Genomic DNA, 23,838 nt, shown 5'->3' on the forward strand with positions numbered 1-23,838 from the left:
TAAAAATTAAATGTAATCTTTAATAAAAAAATAATTTTTAGTACTAGATTCATCAGTAAACTCAATAGGTGTAAATCTGTTTTGAAGGTCTGTGACAGACACTTCGGCTTGCTCTGCCTAGATTTTGTACCAATGGCCTTTGCTGATTTTTTTTCTAATGTTGCAAATTATACAAATTATTTTACTGACAAACCATATAAAATCCTAAAAAAAATTCTGAAATAAATATTATTGTTATGCTATATATTAAATCCTCAAATTAAATACTAAAAATGATTTGCGAGATCACGTCGGCGTCTTAAACAAACTAGCAAATAAGAAATAAAAATTTATTTAAAATATTTAGTTACCAAAACATTTAAGAATGCTCTTAACATAATAGAAAATAAAACAAAAAAAAAAATTATTTATGAAGATCATTTCGACTTCTTAAGCAAACTCACATTAACTTTTCTTTAAAATATTTAATTTCCAAAAATTTTAAAATAATTAATAAAATATAAAAAAAATAAATAACTATTCCTAATACAACATTTTGTTGTTATGTTTTTCCCTTTATTTTATTTACTACGTAAACTTCATTTGTCTTACTTTTTATCATTATTTATGTTCTCTTTTAAGGTAAGGTACGTGGTACATCTCAATGCAATCAAAGTTTTGCTAATTTACAATTATATTTTATTGTACATGTTATTTTTATTTTATAACTAAAACACCGTTAATTCGCTAGTTTTAAAAGTAAGTAACTTCAAATTTATTTGTTTTTCACTGACAAAACTGTTTATCATATGAAAAACATAGTTTAATGACATACATACATAAATATATGAAAAATGTTAAACAAACAACACCTGAGGGTCTAGGAATATTTACGCTACGTTTGCACTAAAATCTATACCTTTTTTTGTTTCAAGTTTAATAACACGAGTGTGTAGCTTATTTTATACATATTTTTTCTATAATATATAAATACGTATGTATGTACTTAGCATTTCATGAGTGTTTAGTACAAATTTTAAAAATGTAATTTTTTGTATTAAAAAAAATTGGTATAGAAAGTTTTCATTGATTAAATTAAAATTACTAAAATTCATTATTTATTAATTAAATTAGTAAGAATAAATGTATTTAAAAYCATGTAATTTTTGATTTTCATAAAATTTAGTTTTTGCTTTTTTGGGTACTTGAAATAGAAATATGTGTTATAACACGGATTTGAGCTCAAGTCTTTTGAAGCCCATTATGCTAACGCTTTTAAATTAATATCTACACAAAATGCTAAAAAATATTAAAAATTTTTGAGCTTACAACTTTGAAAAAGTGATATTCTAATACAAAATTGTCCGCTTAAAAAAGTCTTAACTATTCTTGTTTAACAAATATTATTATAAAAGTTATAGGCTATTAAAATTATGTATCAAATGTACTACAAATTTGCATACAATACACCATGTCGTATGAGCAACACAGAATTTGTATGAATGCTCAGTACAATTGAAGTATAATTTTAATTGCCTATAACTTTTAAATGACTGCTTTTATGGAAAATATTAATCAGAAATTTTTTGTGGAGAAGAAGATTTTGTACAAGAATAATACTTTTTGAAAGTTGTAGGTGCATTTGTGTAATGCACAATATGCAAACTTCGATGCTATATAATACATTGGAAGAGAGTTATGATTTGGTTGCAGTTTAAATTGAAAATTGACAGCTTGTTTAAGTTGTATACTTGTTTTAAGGGCAAAAACTGAAACTTTAGGGGTTCTCAAAAAGGAAAAAAATGAACTTGAGAAATAACGGACACCATAAAAGCTGAACTATATATATGAGCAGCAATCATACAGTCACTGCAATCACTAATTGTTCTCATATAAATGATAAAATATCATAATCATATAAATGAAATAATTATTATGTAACAAAATTCAGGGAACTCTTTTCATGCTAACGCGAACTGTATGTTCAACAAAGAATATAAAAATCAAAATACTTCATAATAGTTTAAATTAATTTATTTTAATTGTTTTTACTACTTTCGTACATTGATTATTATATTATTACTTTCCTTATTATCCATACCGTTGCTTATTTGTTTTTTTAATAAACACACATACACATACAGAGTACATACACTTAGCATATGTATGTATGCATGTTATGTAAGTAAGCGTATTTGCTGGGTGCACTTCGATAATATACAAACATATACACATATTGTAAATACATATATATATTTAACCACTAATTTATCAATTCCTGATTTAATAATAATTAATTATGTCCTTTTTATAATCTCATCAAAGTGTTAATTTTCGGCTTGGTTTGGTTTGATTATCGGTGTATTTGTAATTTCCATTGCTTGTTGAGTGATTTCAATTATTCCGTAAATAATTGGTGCCCGGTGCATTTGGGAGACGCAGTAGCGTCTGCTACAGTTGCTTTTTATCATGTTGTTATTGTTGTTATTGTTGTTCTTGTTGTTTAGTTGTTTTTAAGATTATCAGTGTATCTGTAAGCGGAAATAGAGAATTTTAATAAATAATAATGTGCAGTAGATTGAAATAAAAAATGCATAATTCCAATTAAGCTCAAGCTAATGCACATATATATGCTTGTATATATTACAAAATTATAACATACACACTTATATGCATGTGTGTATATAAATGCACGCAGTTTAACCGCAAATAAGTCAAAGCTCACATACACCTCGGTGTATATAAAGAAATACACGCTGCAATTTGAGCAGAATCACATTTACACATACACTCATACACTGCTGTTCACTGGTTAGACACCACCAATTTTTGTTCTCAATAAGCTGTTATATTTACTATTTACCAGACTGTTTTTTTTTTTTTGCAAAAATATTTTTCTCATCAATCTCTCGTTCGAAAAAAACTACTGATAGCCGGTTCGATTGCGAATATCTGGTGTGAAGATTCTAAAAATTTCGTTGTGGTCCATATAGTAGATGACGATCACATTACAGATTTTCGCCATGGTCAATTCAACACATTTAACCATTATTTTGTCAACACATTTAACCATTATTTTGTAAAAAACCGGCGAATTTATACAAATTTTTAATTCTTTAAAATGTAGCGTAGTTCGGAATTCGAATTTTCTTAAATAGGATGGTCGGCCTAGCGATTCTGCAAGTTGTCACATTTTTAAATTCTTTGTGCGAACTCTAGTTGAGAAGTTATAAGCAGTTTTCCATTCGGTGGCTGCTTTCTACATGCTCCTGGTCGCCTGGTAGAAATCCGGGATTTTGCTGCCAAATTGAATTTCTGCAGCTGCTGGCGAATGTGCTGGAAAACTTGCTAGTGCGTAGCATATGCAAAGGGGCAAAATTATACGAAGGAAACGGACATATTCTTAGACCGGACACCGGAAAAGGCTCAGAACGGAAATAAATATTTTACGGGTTAAATTTCCGGTTTAGGAATCTTACCGGAAGTATTTACATGTTACATTTTTGGTTTCGTCCGGAAAAAACAACCGTTTCCGGCCCCCAACTCCCGGACTACAACATAAACCAGACATTCTGAACGCTTATTTTTACATTTCCGGCTCTTTCCGTTCCTGGTTCACAACTTACAGAACAACACATAAACCGGAAGTTATAAGTTATTTTATCATTTCCGGTTCCGACGGAAATACACTTCCGTTTACGGTTCAAAAATTCCTGAATACCACATCAACTGGAAGTATGGAAAGGTTTTTTTATTTTCGGTTCTGGTCCTCGACATTCGGTTCTAAAGAATGACCGTTTCCTTTGCCTAATTTTTTAAACCTTGTTGTTATACTAAGTACTAGGAAGTTTTTTGGTGCCTCCGCTGTCGGCTGCAGAAAATTGCATACAACATGGCAGCAAAATGTCAAATTTTCAAAAAATCGATTTTTGTTGTTTTTCAATATTTCGATACTTTATAACTAACATACTAAAATTTCAAAAAGATATCTTAAATAGTTTTTAAGTTACAGCCAGTTTAAATGTAGCCAACAATTTCAATCAGCTCCACCCGTTTTCTTTATATGCGCTTTTCTCGTAACAGCATCTTTCGAATTTGCTCAAGTGATAATTCGAAGATGAAGGATCCGATCATAATGAAACTTCGTCACTGTAGACAGCCATAAATTTGAAAAAGCGAAGGAATTTGAATGTCTTGCGACCAGCATAAATACTATAAATCCACTAATAAACTAAATCTGGAGATTAAGCACAAAATAACTGTTGCTAACAGGTACTAATTTGAGATCGGTAATCTAACAAAAATTGTGGTCTATAAGTATATTACGGTGCAGTTGGAACATTCAAGAAAACTGTTGCAAGGTCCTTGGTACCGTCCGAGTGAGTTTGAATATCGAGGAACGAGGAACTATGAACTGTATGAGCTCTTCTGTAACATGGATATAGTTAAGCACATAAAAATCCAGCGAATGCGTTGGTTTGGCCATGTTGGCAAAGCAAGATGTGCTACTTCGAGACCCATTTGCAAACTTTTTTAACCTTTTTTGAATAGCATACTCAAATTATCATTGAATAACCAAAGTTTTTCATATCAACTTTTAAATAATTAAATTTAATATGAAGGTTATTAACTGAATACCAATGTAAGTATGCGTGCGTCTAATATATTGACGAGTAGTGTACGTCTATATATGCTTGCAGGCATGTTTAATCCGCTACGCGCGGTACATTTCAATTAATACGTTATTACACTGCTCGTTAAGCACATTTTGTGTGTGCAAACATAAGTACACACTGAAATCCTTATATAAATACAATAAGTAAATACATATAAGTCACCACATATATGTATATGTACATACATATTCCCTCCTATATGTGTTCTTTAAATTACTCTAAATTTAGATTTAATTTGATTCACCCTACCGAAAACGTACACCTGTTGCACGCCCATACAGAACACACACTCTCACCTTCACCGCGCCGGCACACAACCAGAGCGCACCCAAGAGAATATGTAAATGCACAAGTTGCGGAACGGAATTTTTGATGTGCACGAATACGTACATACATACAAACCTATGTATGAAGTTGTGCATTTTCATTTCCTAGAACACATTTGCAAAATATGTACGTGCATTAATAACATCCCTGCGGTCAAATCACCCAGTTATGAAGTACTTTACAACCAGTAACATACTGTTGACAGCAATTGAGAAGTAAAGTTCTCTTTCGACGAATAAAGATCTGCAAGCCCTCTCATTCCCGATCTGTTATTTGGTGCAGAGGCATGATGACAAATTTTCGAGAAAACGATTCTACGGAAAATTTATGGTCCTTTGGATGGAATAAACACTCTAGCTCTGACAGGAAGCAACGCAGTACCCGCCGGAGGCAGCAGAAGAAGAGGAAGACATCGCCTGCATCGGAAAGTCCAATTTTCGATATCCTTCTGAAATTTTTGACACGTCCTTTCCTCCACAAGCAGCTACTTATTTGTAGGAACTACATTAATGATGATAGCTAAGCATTTSAACGGTCCATCCATCCAACTGAGATGGTTTTATTTACTAGAAATTTCAAAATCCCGGATGCACCACTGCCGCGGATGGAGAGTTATTTCGGCTCGTCTTAGTTAGGAAACTTTCAGGGAAGCTTAATATCGAGGAGAAACCATTGCAGAGGAACCATTGGCAAAAGGTGGGACCTCTCTCCGAAAATAAGCCTCTGGCTCTATGAGGTCTTTGTATGGTGGAGTGCTCTCGGAAAGGTCACAAAGGCGGTGCTCATTAGTGTGTGGGGTCCACTCCAACTGTGACAATTAATACTATTTTGCATTTTAAAAACAGTGTATGGCTGCGAAAGTTGCTAATCAAACTTCAATCAGAAAATCTGGGTTTCTATATGAACATCTGTCAAAATATTTGTAAATCGGATCTTTTGCATCATGGAGTTGGCAAACCAAACTGCTCACACACCTGGTGGAAACAGGAATAGATGTAGAAGAGAAGCAATTCTCTATATACTTCAGTTTTAGACTTCCAGACTATTGCAGGCCTGTTCAAGCCGAAGTTGCTGACATTAAAGACGAGGGGTAGATTTACGATGAGACTAGTAGGGCAGCCCGGCCACAGCGGGGTCGCAGGAAACTGTAAAGCTGATAGGCTAACAAGGAATGACAATGTACTACTGTATTGCTGGGCTTCGCGACAGCTTGTCCCAATATCCTTTTGGCCCAAGATCGCATGTGAGAGATACAGTTCCTCTCAGTAAGACTAGTATCTTCTTAGTTGTGGGATCATGTATGGTTAATAATCTTACCACACGTTAGCTGCAGAAGATGTATAAAAGAAGACGGGTTGGAAATATATCAACACTTCTTTGTTGATTGTCTCGCTTTTACAAGTTCAGGGTTTAAACACTTGGAAGCTTTAAATATCTCACCGAACTAGTAGGAGTAGAAATTAAACGCCTGTGTAAATTTATATTGTTCCAGTACGTTTCTACATCAGCCATCAAACCATCCGCCCTTGAAGTAAAATTTCATACATTAAACTAAGCCTTGTGCTCAGTTCAGTTCTTACACTGGGTATGGCCGAATATAGGAATATAGTGCATACAAACATACCTACGCATGGTTAAATGAGCATGTGCACCTTTTGTGTGCCGTTGTTTGTGCCAATTTCCTTCCGTTTACCACGGAAAGTGGAAATGCGCTAGGAAAGCCATTGTTGTTGCTGGTATTTTGTTGCGCTTTCTGGTTTTTATACACTTGCAGTTCGTCACCATTCGCTTTCTGCTTTCTGCCTTCTTGTTTGGCTCTACCACCGAGCAATTTGCTACTTTTTGTAAATTTTTAATTTTTCCATATTTTTTTTGTGCTTGTAAGCTCTTCTTGCATTCAATTTCTGTGTATGCTCGTTCGTGGGTTTTGTGCAACGCCCCCCTTAGGTTTTTGTTCGCATAGTATGCTCGTATTTCGTTGCTTAAGTTTGGCTCTTTATTATTAAAATAAAAGTCATAGATGTGCTTTAACAGCAAAAGTTCATGGCAATACACCGTTACGTGACAGTGCATTTCATTACATATATTAAAAATGCATTTTCCTTACACCCCTTTTATATGGTAGAATTTAATATGATTTAAGTGCGACGTTAAAGCAGCTTTACTTTGCTTCAGCTCTTCTATTGTTGAAACTCGTACGCGATAATCGGTATTTAATTCTTATATGGAAATCGTTTAGCTTCCCTTCTATGCTGTTAATTTCTAGTATGCAGTTTGGGAGCGAAAATATAAGCTCACAATACTCATCTAACGGTATTTGCGTATATTGCGGTATATTGCTCAGATTGTTTAAACGGAGCTTGCGGAGAAAGATAGCTCAATAGACTATCGAAAGAATTGCTTACACATCATTTTTGATGGAGCCACTTTAAGTTTTATTATTTTAGTCCAAATTTTTTCCTACTGTTTTGGTGATTTCCAAATGATAGCCTTCTAGAATTCTTCAATATGAACATTTGTAGAAACGTATTCTTTTCTTAGTTACCATTTCAGAGTGAAAATATCTGAGCACTATTTAACAAGTCTGGTTTTTTAGTGTACTATAAAGTCAAAGAGAATAATATTCCAATCCTTTAAGTATTCCAATGCTGCTTAAATCGGTACACCTCAGTAGATTTTTACAATAGATAAAAATATGTAACAAAGAATTTGTCACAAAATTTCCATTTCTAATTAAATTTCGTGTGCGGAATCGTTGCGAATGTTGGAAACGGGTTATGGTGATTCAGTTTTATCAAAAACACAAGCCCATGAGTTGTACAAAGCCTTCAATGATGGTCGGGAGATGGTTGAAGACAAACTTCGTTCTGAGATGGCACCTTTTGAGAGTTAGTTCGAATGATTTCGGTGAATGTTTTGGGTATGAAACGTTCTTGCACGACTCGCCCCGATAAATTTGTTTTTTTTTTTTCAAAAAGAGTACCGTAATAGATCTTTTTGGTCATGCTTGATCGCGCGCATTCGGATCCATACCGATGAGACATAGGTTTATGAGTTTGACATGCAAACAAGTCAACAATAATCGGAACGGAGGGGAAAAAACGAACCGAAACCAAAAAACTACGCCAAAGTCGCTCAAAAATCAAAGTGATGTTTACTGCTTTTTTTGATATTCGAGGTTTGATTATATTCAATTCAGATTTCTATTTGACCATATTGAGTCGTTTGCAGGAGAACTTCCGACGAAAACGGTCGGCATTTCGGAAGAACAATTCAGGCATTCTACAAGATGATGATAGGTAGGTAGGTAGGAGTGCAGCCCTGTTGTCTATCGGGCTCAATTAGCACTTGATGTGCCATTTTGATACACTATTCGTAGAACCTTCTGTATCTGCTATCACGCTTCACCTGCTCTCTCAAACCATTTTGCGGTTTCGATGATGCTACTTATGTCTGATACGCTTTTAGTAGAAATCCTTTCAGGGTTTGCTGCTACATGGACTCCAAGTGTTTTGGGCCGGATCTGTGCTAGGGCTGGGCATTCACAGAGAAAGAAAATTGTTTCCTTGTTCTCTGCTATTCCGTAGCCTCGGCAGATCTTCTTGCGGCCAAAATGGGTATGCCCTCTCAACTAGCCAGTGCCTTGTTGTGGTTACTCTGTAGATACTCTACAAGATGATAATGCACCATCGCATCGAGTACCATCGATAAATCACCGTATTCGCCAGATTTAGCTCCGTGTGATATTTTCTTGCTCCCCAAACTGAAATTGCTTCTTCGTGGAACCCGTTTTCAGACGATTGAAGAGATAGAACAAAATTTGCAGAAGGAGAGGACGGTCACTTCAAAAAGGAAGCAGTAAAATGTGTTTCGAGGACTGGCAAAATCATTGCTATAATTGTATTACATGTGGTGGGGATTACTTTGAAGGCGGCAAAGCAAATATTGATGAATAATTGAATATTTCGCGTTTTATTTACAACTTGCGGATACTTTTTTGTACCAGAATATATATTTTCATGCGCTAAACTCGAAAAATTTTATTAAGTTTGTGTTGTTGTTTACTTTGAATTTCTTGTTTTTTAGTGAGTATTTTATTTTGCCGCTCAGAAGTTAAAGATATCAACCTCATAAGAGCTTTTTACAAGCCGGCTGTTACAGAAGTGGTCAGACAGTGATAAGTAACCACAACTAAAAGGTCTCAAAATTTCCCATATTTTTCGAAACAATAATTCTTTATAACGCTTTATTAATTTTCTTTAATTTGAAATATTTATCTTGATAAAGAATTCATCCAAGTCACTATTTAAGTATTATCACCAGCACTACTAAATTGTCGATCGATTTTTATAGAAAAATATTTTTTTTATACGTTCAGTATAATCAGTTACTGAATTTGTGTTGGTTCACAAAATTTCTTTTTCGTTCTACGAAAGATTTATGGTCCTTTGTGCGTTGGCTAATAATATCGCATTCAATGGAACGATGAGCTGTATGAGATATACGACGACATTGACATTGTTCAGCGAATTAAGTGACAGCGGCTGCGGCTAGATCATGTCGTCCGATAGGACGAAAACACTCCAGCTCTGAAAGTATTCGCCGCAGTACCCGCCGATGGAAGTCGATAAAGAGGAAGGTGGAGAAGGTATTATCTTTGCTTGGAATCTCCAATTGGCGCCACCTTGCGAAAAGAAGAAACGACTGGCGCGCTGTTGTTAACTCGGCTATAAACACGTAAGCTGTGTCAACGCTAGTAAAGAATAATAAGAAGGTAAATCCTGACACCCTCCGAACGTACGAGAAGATTTATGTATATTGAACTTTTTCCAAGTTCGCCTTATCTCAAGTTGATTTTTGTTTTTTTTTTTAATACTATTATTGTTCTTGTATTTGCTCTAAAATATCGTAAGCAATATATTTATTTTCAATTTAAACAGTGCCTAAATCAATGTAATTTTCTCATAGATTTTATTTATACATATGTGGTATTCAGAAGTTTTGCAACACATTTTTTTACCTTTAACCTAGAGCTTTAAAAAAGCGCTATTCTGATACAATATTTTCTCTATAAAAAAGTTCTGCATAATTTTTTCATAAAAATATTATTTTAAAAGTTGTAAAGCAGTTACACATCAAATATGCTGTAGTCAAATAGTACACCAGGGCGTATGAGCAACACAGAATGCATAAGATACTTGTGTGAATGCTCAAGTCATTTGATATATAACTTTGACTGTGAGTAACTTTTAAAGGCATGTTTTTATTAAAAAATATATCTACAACTTTTTTGAAAGCAGGAAACTTTATATCAGAATATAACTTTTTCAAAGGTGTGGATTTACTTTCTTTATGGAAAATATCCAAAAACCGGATGCTATTTTTATTAGTAAATAATATAATTTAAGCAAAGTATAAATTGAAAATAAAGAGTTTGTTTGCGTTGGATACTTATTTTTAGCATAAAAACTGAAACCTCAGGAGCGTTTGCAACAAAACAATCAGCCAAGGAAAAGTGCATGTATGTAACTATCTATACACTCGTGGCCACGCAAACCTTACCACTCAAAATTTTCAAGTATTGTGCATATTTGACTACATTTCCTAGCGGTACTTTTTGCGATATAGGAATTTTTTATTTAGAAATAAGTTACACATGTTATTAATCAAGAATATTAACAATCAAAAACAAAACACATTAAGCTATAGATAAATCAATTGAAAGATAGGAGATTTACAAAATGAGCTCGAAATGTAAGAGATGCGAGGAAAGAATTATATTTTTTATTTTGCTAATTTCATTTCATTTGCACTATATTTGCAATTAATATATATTTTTTTTAGTGAAACACGGAGTTTAGCAGGTGTATCACTTTAAAAACAAAAAAATTTGCACCTTTTGTATACGGAAAAGCTAATTTGTGTTTTACTTATGAAACGTAATAAATTTAAAACTATAATTACAATTAGATAATATACTTTAGTTTGCTTATGCTTACCAAAAAAAAAACAAAAAATTGAAGAAAATCCCGAACGAAGGAAAAAGTCCGAAAAAAATTTAAGAGAGTATAGTGGTAAGGTTTGTGTGGCCACGAAACCACCAGGTATGTATATATTGGCAAAAACTTATATTTAGGAAAAAAATAGTAATACCAAAAATATACATATACTCCTAATATCAATATAAATTACCACGTTGAGGTTATAAAAAGTCCAAACTGATTCACTGAGTTTTTAACTATTTTTGTGCACCTTCATACATATTTACAACAATGCAAATGCTACAGCACAAAGTCCAACAACAAACAGGTCAACATTTGTTGCAACTGATAAAGCTTTCAACTAGGTGTATTATTAGATATTGCGGTTTGGCTGTATTTAGCACAAACCGCTGTCATTCTTTGTGAGCATGCTGTGTCACTTATGTACATATATACTATGTATGTAGGATGTAGGGTATTTGAAGTGAAATGTAATTTTGAACACGCTACGTTCGTTCTACATACATATATTTCACTCCACCATACTATACTTTATATTAACTACATACAAACAAATGTTGCTCTAAATTTAAGAGTATTTTAAGAGTACAGTATTTCCTAGAGGGATAACTGTCAAGCTAGCTGTCAAACCAGCTATCAAGTTTATTGTGATATTTATATTTGACATTTATGCTCAATATATTTTGCAAAATTGCTATGACTTTATATTTCTGCTGACTTAATTTGTAAAATTTTTACTCCACAATCATATTATATCCATATGGCCTGCTCAATGAGCAGCCAGCGAAAAATTTTAGCAAAAAGTTGAAACCTCACGTTAGTGTATTTTAAAGCCGACGATAATTATATAAAGTTATTTTTTCCATTTCCTGCATGGAAATGGTGACAAACACACACATTTACATATATATACATATATATGAATGTAACAGTATAAAATGTGAGGAAATGCAGCAATAATATCAACAGTGGTAATATGAGCCCAGGAGAAAAATAAAAAACGTCCAACCCGTTGCAGCAACTCATGTAAACATTCCTTGATTTTGAAATGTAAATATATAAATGCACATCTGCTGCCTACATTACATATATCTATATATATACATACATATTTATATCACATGTATTCAAGGAAATTGTATTTTTTCGCAGCCACTGGGGAAGGCCAAGGACATGGCCTAGTATCTGTAACTATCTGCGAATGCACAAATGTACATATATATGTGCAACCATTGAGGCAACTGCTTCGCTTTATTTTCTAAATCGTACACAACTACGTATGAGCAACTTATTATAGAGCATTTGCAATAAAATCAACTAATGACATGTCATAAGTTTGAGTATTAATTTTTTATTCTAATAATGTATGCTGAGTTTTTTACCCTGTGGGCAATATGTTTTTACTATCATGAATATAAAATATTTTTATGAAAAAAATTTTTGTAAAGTTTAAATTGTTTTATAATGAATGTACCAGTCGGAATAAAAATTTAAGTTCAACTTTAAAATGTTTAGAAAATAATTATTGCTTGCTGTTAAAAGAGGTGAAGAAACGAATTAACACTTAGTAAAATGCGTAAGCTTCCTTCTTTTCAAAAGGTTAACTTAGAATTTGTTTACTCTCCGATTTTATTTCAGAAAACTGTTTTATTGCATTTTACAAAGAACCAGACATTTTCTGTAATATTTAAATTGAGAGATTATACCCAGATGTGCTTTCTTTTGAACGCTGTTAAAGAACTCCGTTTTCTTGTGCAGATTTTCCTCTGCGTGGGAAAGTCTTTAAATTTTGCTTGTATTTGATATTCACTTATTTGATATTTACTTATTTTTAACGTCAGGCAGTGCATTCACTGATTAGTTGATTGATAAATACAATTTCTTTGCAGCAGATTGAGGCTTCAGAGAATTATTACTCCTAAATTTCCATAGAAAGTTCGGTCTTCAGTCGCATTTTTTTGCGCCTACCACTAGAACTCGTTAATTAGCTTACGTCATTATGATTTTTAAGCTTATTTTTACTATAATGGACAGCTACAATTGAAAATATTGAAACGCAGAAATATGGAAGAATAGAAAGCGTGCTAATACTTTTAGAAGCCCCCCTTATATGATTTAAAAATTAGTCACCTAGGACCCTGCTCATGCATATTTCTCTTATAACCATACTTATAGTGCAAAATAAAATTCAAATGGTAAAATATTAAACTACATAAGCAAGTTATGTTTCTGTTAGTTGTTCAACACTGCGTATGAGCAACTTAAAGCACTTGGTGTTACGAATGTTAGAAAATATTTTATATAGGTAATTTTTATGTTACCAAACAAGTTTATTCACAAAAATATTCAGTCTGGATTACTCTCACATTATTACAATGAAGGGCTGCTAGGTGAATTTTAGTATAGTCGGGCACCTTGGATCGTTTCTATAAGAAACATGGCATATGTCTGTTAACATATTTGTCATTGTTAATTAATCATTAGATAATCATCGGTACAATACCTAAAAGGATGGATATTATTTTATATTTTTCCTAGATAAAAATAAACGTTGAAGCGGGCATAAAAATATGTCTGGGAAGTAAAAGCGGCTGCCACTTGCGAAGGCTTCCTCAGAGAAAGCTCTCAGCAATGGTAAACGGCGTGAACTGAAGTTGCAAATGGTGCTGTGGAAATAAAGCTTTCGGGGAACATGAACAGTTTTGTCAGCTGAAGTCTATGTTATAAGTAGTTGTGTAAATAATATTTTAGAGAAAACGATGATGGACTGGAGCCCTTCCTCATTGAAGGATTTTACACACTATGAGAGGCGCTACGAAAGCGGCAGGTAGATATCGCTCTGATAGCAAATTTCTAGATGGCATACTAAACTGTTTCTGGGAGAGTTCGAACGTATATACGATAACGGCATACGAAATCCAACGTTTAGTTTTAGGGTAAAAAAATTAAATGGATAAAACCATTTTATTCTGTAGTAACATGTTGCAAGTGTATCAAAATTAGTGATTATTACACAAAACTATACTGCTGTGGGCAAAAAATAGTAAGACTTTTTAATTTTAATTTTTTTTTTAGTTTTAGAAGAACCCGTGCAAAATTTAACATCAAAATAATCATTAGTGTTTAATATAGGCTCGTCTTTCTGAAGTACATAAAGTGCTTTCGGCGATTTTTATGATAAGGGAAATTATTCAACAAAAAAGTTCCATTAAATTTTGTGTGCGGAATCAAATGGCCTTCGGTGATAATTGTTTGTCGCAAACAACTGTTTTTCATTGGTACAAATTATTCAAAGTGGGTTGAGAACGTGTTAACTATGAACCACGTCCAGTGTGACTATCAACATTAACTCATAATTAACACGTAAATAAATGAAGCAAATGGACTTGAGAATCGACTATTAACAGTCAGAGATCTTATTGGCGTCATTGGAGTATCAGAAGCAACAGTTGAAGACCATTTTAAAAGATCATTTGGACCTGAGAAAAGTGAAACCATGATTGGTTCCAAAATCACTCACCTTTTTCAAAAAACAGCGTCGCGTTAACGTTTGTGAAAGAATATTTTCCGGCTATCACGATGCCATGAAATATATTATTACTGGCGATGGGTCTTGGATCTATGCTTACGACCCGGAAAAATACGATCAATTGGCTGAATATCGTGATAAAGGTGAGCCGAAGTTGAAAAAACCACGTCAAAGTAGGGTATATTGATAGTTTTCTTAGATTATCGAGGAATTCGAATTCTTTCTGACCGGCCAAGTTGTCGCAAGGAATACTATTTCAGCTATTCGTAAAAAGAGGCCAAAATTATGGGCCGGCAACTTTTAGTTTTTGCACCACGATAATGCACAGTCGCACAGTGCATTGTTTCTTCGTGAGTTTTTCGCCAAATTTTCAACTAATATCGTGCCACAACTACCGTATTCGTCTGATTTAGCTCTGTGTCTTCTTAGAAAACTGAATCGACCAACTGTTTCGGAGCTTGGAAAAAACGTCGGCACAATCGTATTGGGGCTAAGAGGTTTTACAAGTACTTTGAGGTGTACGACACAGATTTTGAAAATTAAATTAAGAATTTAAAAATTATGAACAAAGTCTTACTATTTTTTGCTCCAAAGAAAAAATAATATACTCACCTGCATTTTAATGCATTTCAGTTCTATTTTAAAAATTTATAAATGACATAAAAATTTCGATTTCAAATAATTTAAAACGAGCGTGTTTTAGTTTTGTAATATTTTTTGTTTTGATGTGAAACAATATTTACTTACTCACATTATTTGTTGTTGTTTATCAAACCATTGAGAAGTTTCAGTTGTATTGAGGTTGTTTATTATCCGCTGGCTTGCATCCGTTGTTTTTTATAGCGTCTTAGTAGTCTCCCTGAATATATGATAATACTCCAATAATAATTCAAGCACTGCTTCTACACCACTCTTGACTTTGCAAACAATAGAAATTGAGCCAACTGAAAATATTAAGTAATTTCTTTTTCTCTCCAACGTCCCCCTTCGGCTGATCTTTGGCAAATTTGTGCCTTGCACAGCGTCAATGTTGTTGCCATTAAACACATATGTAGCTGCACAAATAACTAGCAAATCGATGGACTTGTGACTCTCGTGTATGTGGCCTCGCAACCATATGGGAATACGGAAATGTTGATGATTGCTTCCACATTTTGCTACCAAATTGAGCTAGACCGTATTGTTGACACACGCTGTGCACTGTTGACATTTCCGGTTGGCCACTGCTGTTCGGTTGACTTCTAAACCGACCATAGGCACAGCCACCATACGTGCCACACACACAATGTGCGCCACAATCTCGCTGTTGCACTGTTGGAGTCACTCAAGCCACGTCTCGTCGACGGTTCAACAGTCCAGCGATTGCCAGCAGAGCAATGCGCCAAAACGTGAAACTAAATTGCTGTGCCATGATGTTGATGATCCATTACCGCCAGTTGCCGTTGTCGCTGATGTTGTTGTTTCAGCTGTTGTACCCTCCAAACTGCCCGTTACTGTTTTTTGCTTTTTGCCATTGCCGCTGCACTTCTGCTTAATTGTGTTGCTGCTAATTTGACTAACATTTTTCTCATCTTGCTTGTTGCTCTTGTTGTTGCTGTTGCCGCCATTGATGTCGATGATGTTATTAGTTTTGAGTATAATGGTCGTGGGCCGATTGGTGGGGTAGGGGGACGTTGTTATAATTTATGTTTGCACCGGCACATTATTCTCAGTCTCCTGCAGTACTGGTGCCGTCCACACACCACTGCCGGCACGTTTTCGTGTCTGCACAATGCCATCCATGATGTCCAGTTGTAAATTATGGATGCTGCCTCGATGATCAGTAAGTGGTGGTCCTTGAATAATACTGCCACGTCGGCTGCCACCGCTATGGAAAGAGTGAGCGAAAGAATTACGAATAGTAAATAAAGAAATTGAAATTCACGATAATAGCAATATTTATCGGTCCAAGCTCAATCTTAAAAGTAAAGGTGGAATACTCAAAACTACTTCAGAAGACTGCTTAAGGTTACTCAAAAATCCTACAGAAGACAATATTTGCTACTATTGAATCACCAAAAAAATGGGCTTCGCTTTGAATTAAAAGTCGAGTTTTCGAGAGAAAGATTCTGCGGAAGATTTATGGTTGGCTATATGATGCAGAGGCATAGACGAGACAACATCTAATGTGTTGGCGTTACGAGTGTTGAGAAAAAAGTTCTGTGGAAAATATATGGTTTTTCGCGCATTGACAACGGTGAATAGCGCAGTCGATGGAACGATGAGATGTGTGAGATATATGACGACATTGCCTTAGTTCAGGGAATTAAGAGACAACGCCTGCGCTGGATAGTTCATGTTGTCCAAATTGATGAAATCTTTCCAGCTCTGAAAGTATTCGACGCAGTACCCGCCGGGGAAAGCAGAGGAAGAGGAAGGTCTCCACTCTATTGGAAAGACCAGGTGAAGAAGGGTCTGGGTACACTTGGAATATCCAATTGGCACCAAACAGCAAAAAGGAAGAAAGACTGGCATGCTGTTTTAACTCGGCTATTGGCGGTGTCTAGGCCAATAAAGAAGAAAAGGAAAAATATAAAGATAATTTCTATTGGCAAAGTCCTCGTATTAAATGAGATATGTCATAAGCCTTAGTCATTCTCTAGAAGCTCTATAATCTTCAACTGAGTCCAGAGGTCGCGAATACGGAATAGTTGCTACCGATATAAGTGCCTCAAATATTAAATATTCGTTATACCGCAACAACTAAGAAATTAATTCCCGTATAAGTCAACCGGCGATTAATTGCACTATACTTGTACTCACCCGAGCGGCATGCCTGTTAGCGACTCCCGTCGATTGCGACCGAACAATGTCGGTGGTACGGCAGAAATTGTAACAACCGAATGCCGGCGGCCACCCGCGGCGGGATTTGCTTTCTGCGACAATGTTGCCAGAAACTCCACTTCTTTCGGACTAAGCCCACCATTTTCACCGCCCACCTCCGACAAGCGACGCACCTGACTGGCTGTTATACCCTCGGTGATTTGCAGTGATGGCAAAGAATGTTTGCGTCGCTGTTGCATGTCCGGAAATGGGCATAACAAATACGGATTGACGGGCGAGTCGGGCTCAGAATCGTCGCTTGTGGACTTGCGTGTGGCACCTGTGGTATCAACACCACCAGCTGCGCCTTCCGCCCCCCCACCATCCTCGACGGTATTTGTCTCCTCAACAACAATGAGCGGCTCTTGAGTGCTCAAACTGAAGACGGGCGTAAATGAGGAACGACGCATTGCAGCGTTTGGAATTACAGCGGCAGCAGAGGTGGAGGCGGAAGTGGAGACGGAGACGGACGCTGCCGGGTGCTCAATGGTGCTGATGGTGGAAATGGTGGCGGTGCTAAGGGCAGCAATGATTAAACTGGTTTGCGTACGCGAGCGTATGCGTCGTTTACGGTAGGGCGATGCGTTTGTGGAAAGCTCCTCTGCACAGTTTTGAGAGCTGTCGATTAGTTGGCGTCCTTGTTGTCTAGTTCGCTTTTAACGCTTTTAACTGAAATTAAGTAAATTTGCAATTGATAAGTCATTGTGTTGGAAAATATATATACATATTATAGTATTATGGAATCAAGAAAGACACTAGAATAGACCTCGTAAAAATATATACAAATAAGATAAAATATATAGTATATAAATACACTTCATCTCTTTTTTGCACGCTTAATTGTGACAAAAAATTACGCGGACAAAAAAGAGTTTCCTTTACAACACTTAAATCCTTTTATTTTTCAAAATAGATACTTTTTTTACCTGAGTTAATAAACTCACAGACACTTCAGTACTCAAGCAAAACCAACAAAACAAAACATTTTTTTGCTGTCGAAAATTAATTGCTTCCGTAAAATAGATTACGCCCTTCATTTAAGTGCCATTCCTGCGCTAATTAGTTTACGTAAGCTGTCTTCGTTTTCGTCAGCATTTCCTATTTGCTGCGTCACAGGAACTCGACAAATTGCCATTAATTGTTTGGTACGTCGCTTTTCCGCCTATTCTATCATGGAATGAGAAAAGTATAACAACTTTGTTTAAACGAAATTTTGTTGCATTGCGCAAATATTACTCTCCTTAAGGGAATGGAAAAATACAAAGACAATTTGTAGACAGTTGGAAATAAAAAGAAAATTAAGAAAGCACCAATATTTAAGGTTAATTCTTTTGAAATTTACCTTAGATATCTGATATTTATAGAAGTTAAAGCAGTGAGCTCGTGAGTGCTGTTAATATGCAGTAGATAACTCTACTCTGTAGTGAGTTGAAAACACCTCGAGACTTTATCGTGGACTGGATTTCGCTGGGTTATTGTTATTCATCGCCTGAGCTGATTTCTGCAGGGATTGTACCGTTGCTTTGAACAGTAATCTAAGCCAATTTTCGTGAAGACACTTTGTCAAAACCAAAGGTTGTCCATACAGAGACTTGAGTTTGGTTGGCTAACGTCCGATTTGTTTAAAGACTGACGACAGTTTTACCTCACGCGCTTAAAAGCACAGCGGATCAAATCAATGCGGTGACCAACGCCATGAAATGCGAGGCTTTTTCAGTACCAATTGGCAGTGTGAAATGGACCCACTAACACCTCCCGCACGCAGTTGAAATGCAACTCCACTTTCAACTAAGTGTCAGTTCTTCCTATATTCGGGTTTTAATCGCAACCACCACGATACGTTCCGAGGGGCCAGTTCGCATGAGCTCTAAAGGTTTCTGCTCTTCATGGTACCAGAATTAAGGATCCGGTAAGATCTCCTAAGCGAAGAAGGGGGTTGGACCCCATACGCACACATCATACACACAAAAAGCCAACTCTAATTCTCAGTTCTTCTTCGCCGCTTAAACAATTCACGCGCAAACGATCCTAACTGTTCGCCATTCCGACTAGTGTAGATCACACCGCGTACTGAGAGGAGTTTTGGGGACTCCGAGACAATCGTGGCTGCTTACCGCCATACAGCGGCTCCATAAGTGGCACAGGCCACAAACAAGCCACGCTATATGGTGTGAACAGCATGGTGTTCGAGACGCCAATCACTCCGAAAAATGCGTCGTATTTTGCCAACGGTCACTCCTTCCTATTCGAAAAGGGTCAGAGTAAAGCTTTATGTAATAGTGGCCCAATATGAACAATATGTTTAAGTATTGTGAGGATGCCAAATAATAAGGATCTGTTTTTAACAGATGAATTTGTATAAGAGCTATATATAATATAATAATGGTGTGATCAAAGCAATTTCTGGGATTCTCCCGTTGTCTTAAACAACAACTCGTGACAAATTTCGTAAGGATTTGGTTCGGTCAGTTTGTATGGTAGCTTTATTCTATAGTGGTCCGATATCGGCGACTACAACAAATAAAAAGTTTTTGGTGAGAAAAGGAAAGTCCAAACTTTCAGATAGATATCTCAGATACTGAAGAACCAGCTCGCGTATATACAGCTGAGAGTCAGCACTTCCATTGATTTAGCCATATGTAAGAGTATTTAAACATGGATATAATTTATTGAGTCTCTGGAGTTCCTTTCCATGTTGAGGGTTTGGAAAAACAAGGATATATGCAACATAATTTGAAGCATGTTTGAAGATTGAAAGAAGCTCCCAGTCTAAAACAGTCAGCTCTACGTAAACGGAACGCTTATTTCATCAAGGAAACATTCCTCCAGATTAAGAAAATTCTTAATTTTCATGTAATTGAAGTCAGCTTGCCAATTCGGAAACTTAACTTTAAGCTTTTTTTAATTTAAGAGCCAATATTATTAACCTTCTAGCTACAATTGTTGCTCTTCTAAATTACTAGGCTACTACTTGTCAGTTTTAGTATCAGCACTGACATCTTATTACACGCAAACCAATGTACAAACATGTACCTTACTGTATACTCGTCGTAGGCGCATCTTATCACGTGCCAGCGATTGTCTTCTTTCCGCCTGTCTTCTTGGTAGTTTATTACAACGTTGTGAAAAAGTAGCAGCCATGGTGCTATTCTTTTTATCATTATTTCATTCTCCTGAAAGCTTCACGGTGAGCAGTGAATTGCTGCCAACACTTATTCAACTGACGCGCGAACAAAAGCACTTTCTTCAAGAAACTTGACACTTATTGCAATTTACGAAGTCTCACTTTGTGTATGCATACATCTACATACATATGTGTGTATGTAAATACATTTTTATGCGTGTTTAAATGCAAAGAAACCAATGCAGAGAAAGCAGTTGATTATAGTTTCGGAAAAAATATGTGAACACACACATACAAATGCGCGTAATTTGTGATCCCTTACCTCGTTGCTCACAATATTTAAGGCTTGATATAGTTAATGCAAATATCCGTTGCTAATTGACTAGTTCTATTCCTTTGAAAGTATGTATTTATTTAAATCTATTAATTTTTTTACTGACAATTTTTTTCGTAGACGTCATTTGGTTTTTACAATTAGAATTGATGGGTAGTAATTTCGAAAACTACAGTGAAGTGTTTTAAATTGAAATTGATATTAAATATGAGAAAATTTTGCGAGTATATAAATCGATTCGTATCCTATCACTGTGAATATTTTTCATTGAAATCGGTTTAAGAATATCGCTTTTAAGCTACTACTGCGTTGTTTTGGCGGGTTGTGTTTAGTATCGCGCCGGTTAATTTTGGCTCACCGTACCTAAACGAGAGAACCAAATGGAAAATTTTGTCTTAAACATATTTTATAAAAATCGGTTCACAAATTTTTCCACAAATTCACTTTAAAAAATGCTATTTTTTGCAAATTTCTAAATATATGCTAGTGTATTTTCATCTGCTGTGCATTGTACCAACATTTTCACGCACATATATTACTTATGAATTATAAAAACCACTAATAATGTTTTTAATTACTTTTGATTGTTAATTTTTTTTTAAAAGTTCGATCCTTCCTCTTTCCAATAAGGGGTCGGGAGAGGGGGGGTAGCCCGACCCTGTTTTCCTCCATAAACGATACTTAACCGGCGCGATACTAAACAATAACCATTTTGGCTTCGCTTGTGTGCTGGACCAGAATTTACTGGAAGATTCAATGTTCTCCATCGAGGGGAGAGCTTTTTTAACTGTTACTGCTAATACCCTCTTGTTTCACTTTTACCAAATTTCCTACAGAACCATTACAAAACCATTACAATAACTGGATGGTGACCACGTTGAATCCTTGGAATAACTTTTTTTGTGTATTTGGAAGCTTTTGTGCAGATTTTTTTGTTTTGCTTATTAAAAACCTTTTCAAATGAAAAATATATTCATCAGTAAAACGGATACTTTCGTGGTCTTTAACTGTGTCTTTACTCGATTTGGTGGCACTCAAAACTAATACGGCTATGTAAACCGACGTTGAGTAATACCAAAAGCTCCATCAGAATCGGAAAGCACCCCACCGAGCCGTTCGATACCAAAAGAGGTTCCAGACATGGCGGCTCCCTTTTGTGCGACTTCTTCAATCCTGCAGTATACAGCTGATGGTGTGTTTATATGATATTGATATCACTGCTTTCTTCAGAATGGATAACGAAGCGAAGTAAATGTGTCTGGTAGTGACCGAGAGTAAGACGAAATATCTCCTGTTATCAAACGAACAGCGGTAGCACTCTCTTCTTGGCTCCGACGTCATTGTTGACAGTCGTAGCTTCGAAGACGTGGATGAATTCGTCTATCTTGTAACCAGCATTAACACCAACAACAACGTCAGCCTCGAAATCCAACTTAGAATAACTATTGCCAACACGTGCAATTTCGGACTGAACTAAGACCAAACTCTATGAGTTACTCATTATTCCCGTCCTGCTATATGGTGCAGAGGTATGGACGATGGCAACAACTGATGAGTCGACGTTACGAGTTTTCGAGAGAAAAGTTCTTCGGAAGTTTTACTTGTTCTATGCGCATTGGCAACGGCGAATATCGTCTGAATGAATGAAAACACTACAGTTCTGAGCGTATTCGATGCAGTACCCGCCGTAGGAAGTAGAGGAAGAGGAGGACCTTCATTCCATTGGAAAGACCAGGTGGAGAAAGACCTGGTTACACTTGGAATCTCCAATTGTTGTAAACTCGGCTATAACCATGTAAGCGTTGTCTACGCCAGTAAAGAAGAAGAAGACCAATATGATATCATAAAAATATTCGTCGTAATAAGTATAATAGCATACCACATCAACTTCACTCTAGAACCCCTTTGAAGATAAAACCCTTTTAAATCAAAATTGAATCCTTTGAGTGTGGGTCTTCAAAAACGTAAATGAAAAGTCTACCTTTTTATATTTTCCAGTTTGTTAACTATGCATAAAATGCAAATTAGAATGCCCCTTAGCGTATACTTTAATTCATATCTGCCGCTTAATGGGTGCAACATTATGGACCTTTTCAGTTATCAAGGTGTTACCGACTGCCTGAAAGGGCGCTAATATGGCGACAGAACAAAAAGTACAAAATAAAAAAACGAAAAATTTAATGAAAGGCAAAGTATAATCTGGCACACTATCTGTCTTTCTTAAATGTTTATTTTTTGTTCTATGTGTGTATGTATGTATGGGCGCATATTCAAATGAACACACTCTGATTTCGAAACATAAAGGGCATACTGATGTGAAAAGGTTTAAAAAAACATGCAAAAATCTACCTCAACACCAATGAATGAATATTCTTGCAATAAAAAAATTGACGCAGCTTTTATAGCGACGACTGGCTTTCCCCACCAGTTCCACAATCGAAGGACATGCGACCGGTCAAATGTCAAACAGATGAACAGATAAAACGGGGCAGACAGACCGGCAGACTTGTGCGTACAATTAAACAACGGTGGCCGACAGCGCATATAAAAAAGTTGGCAATAAACTTAAATTGAATGTACAGATGTACGACAAGAAAACAGAAGCAACGAATGAAGAGCACCTAAAAAGCGCAATATAAATTGTTGTAATCGTCGTTGACTACTGGTTTACTCTAAGTATGAAAGTGTAGTGCAGTTGTCTTATAAATGAGTAGCTGAAAATCGGTTTCATAAACGAGTTATGTTTTAGTAGGTTGGAGATCATATGTATATGCATGAATCTGAAAGGCTATATATTTTAGTTTTTTACTCAAGCAGTCTACAGTCAGTATAACTCATATTTTTCTAGAAACACTTAATGTCCAAAAAATTTTCAGTATTTTTACCTTTTCAAGAAATATATAGAATACGTTTCTTCTTCTTCTTGATTGGCGTAGWCACCGCTTACGCGATTATAGCCGAGTTAACAACAGCGCGCCAGTCGTTTCTTCTTTTCGCTACGTGGC

At 35.6% G+C, this 23,838-nt stretch overlaps 1 protein-coding gene across 5 annotated transcripts in view; it reads right to left on the minus strand.

The window, feature by feature from the left end:
- Positions 1–2,087: 2,087 nt before the first annotated feature.
- Positions 2,088–23,838, minus strand: part of LOC108977057 — a 107,175-nt gene continuing 85,424 nt past the window's right edge. For 2 of the 5 annotated variants that reach the window (XM_018948254.1, XM_018948178.1), the window contains exons 3-5: positions 17,316–18,044; positions 15,265–16,380; positions 2,088–2,510 (exon numbers count right to left, since the gene is read on the minus strand). In XM_018948254.1, coding sequence (XP_018803799.1) covers positions 16,197–16,380; positions 17,316–17,785 — 654 coding nt within the window. In that variant the 5' untranslated portion in view covers positions 17,786–18,044 and the 3' untranslated portion in view covers positions 2,088–2,510; positions 15,265–16,196. Of the gene's footprint in view, positions 2,511–15,260; positions 16,381–17,315; positions 18,045–20,408; positions 20,492–20,821; positions 20,950–23,838 lie in introns of those variants that run through there. The other 3 variants (XM_018946921.1, XM_018947724.1, XM_018948331.1) reach the window with 3 other exon arrangements.

This window comes from Bactrocera latifrons, unplaced genomic scaffold (assembly GCF_001853355.1).
Source record: "Bactrocera latifrons isolate USDA-ARS-PBARC rearing strain unplaced genomic scaffold, ASM185335v1 scaffold_0, whole genome shotgun sequence".
NCBI lineage: Eukaryota > Metazoa > Arthropoda > Insecta > Diptera > Tephritidae > Bactrocera > Bactrocera latifrons.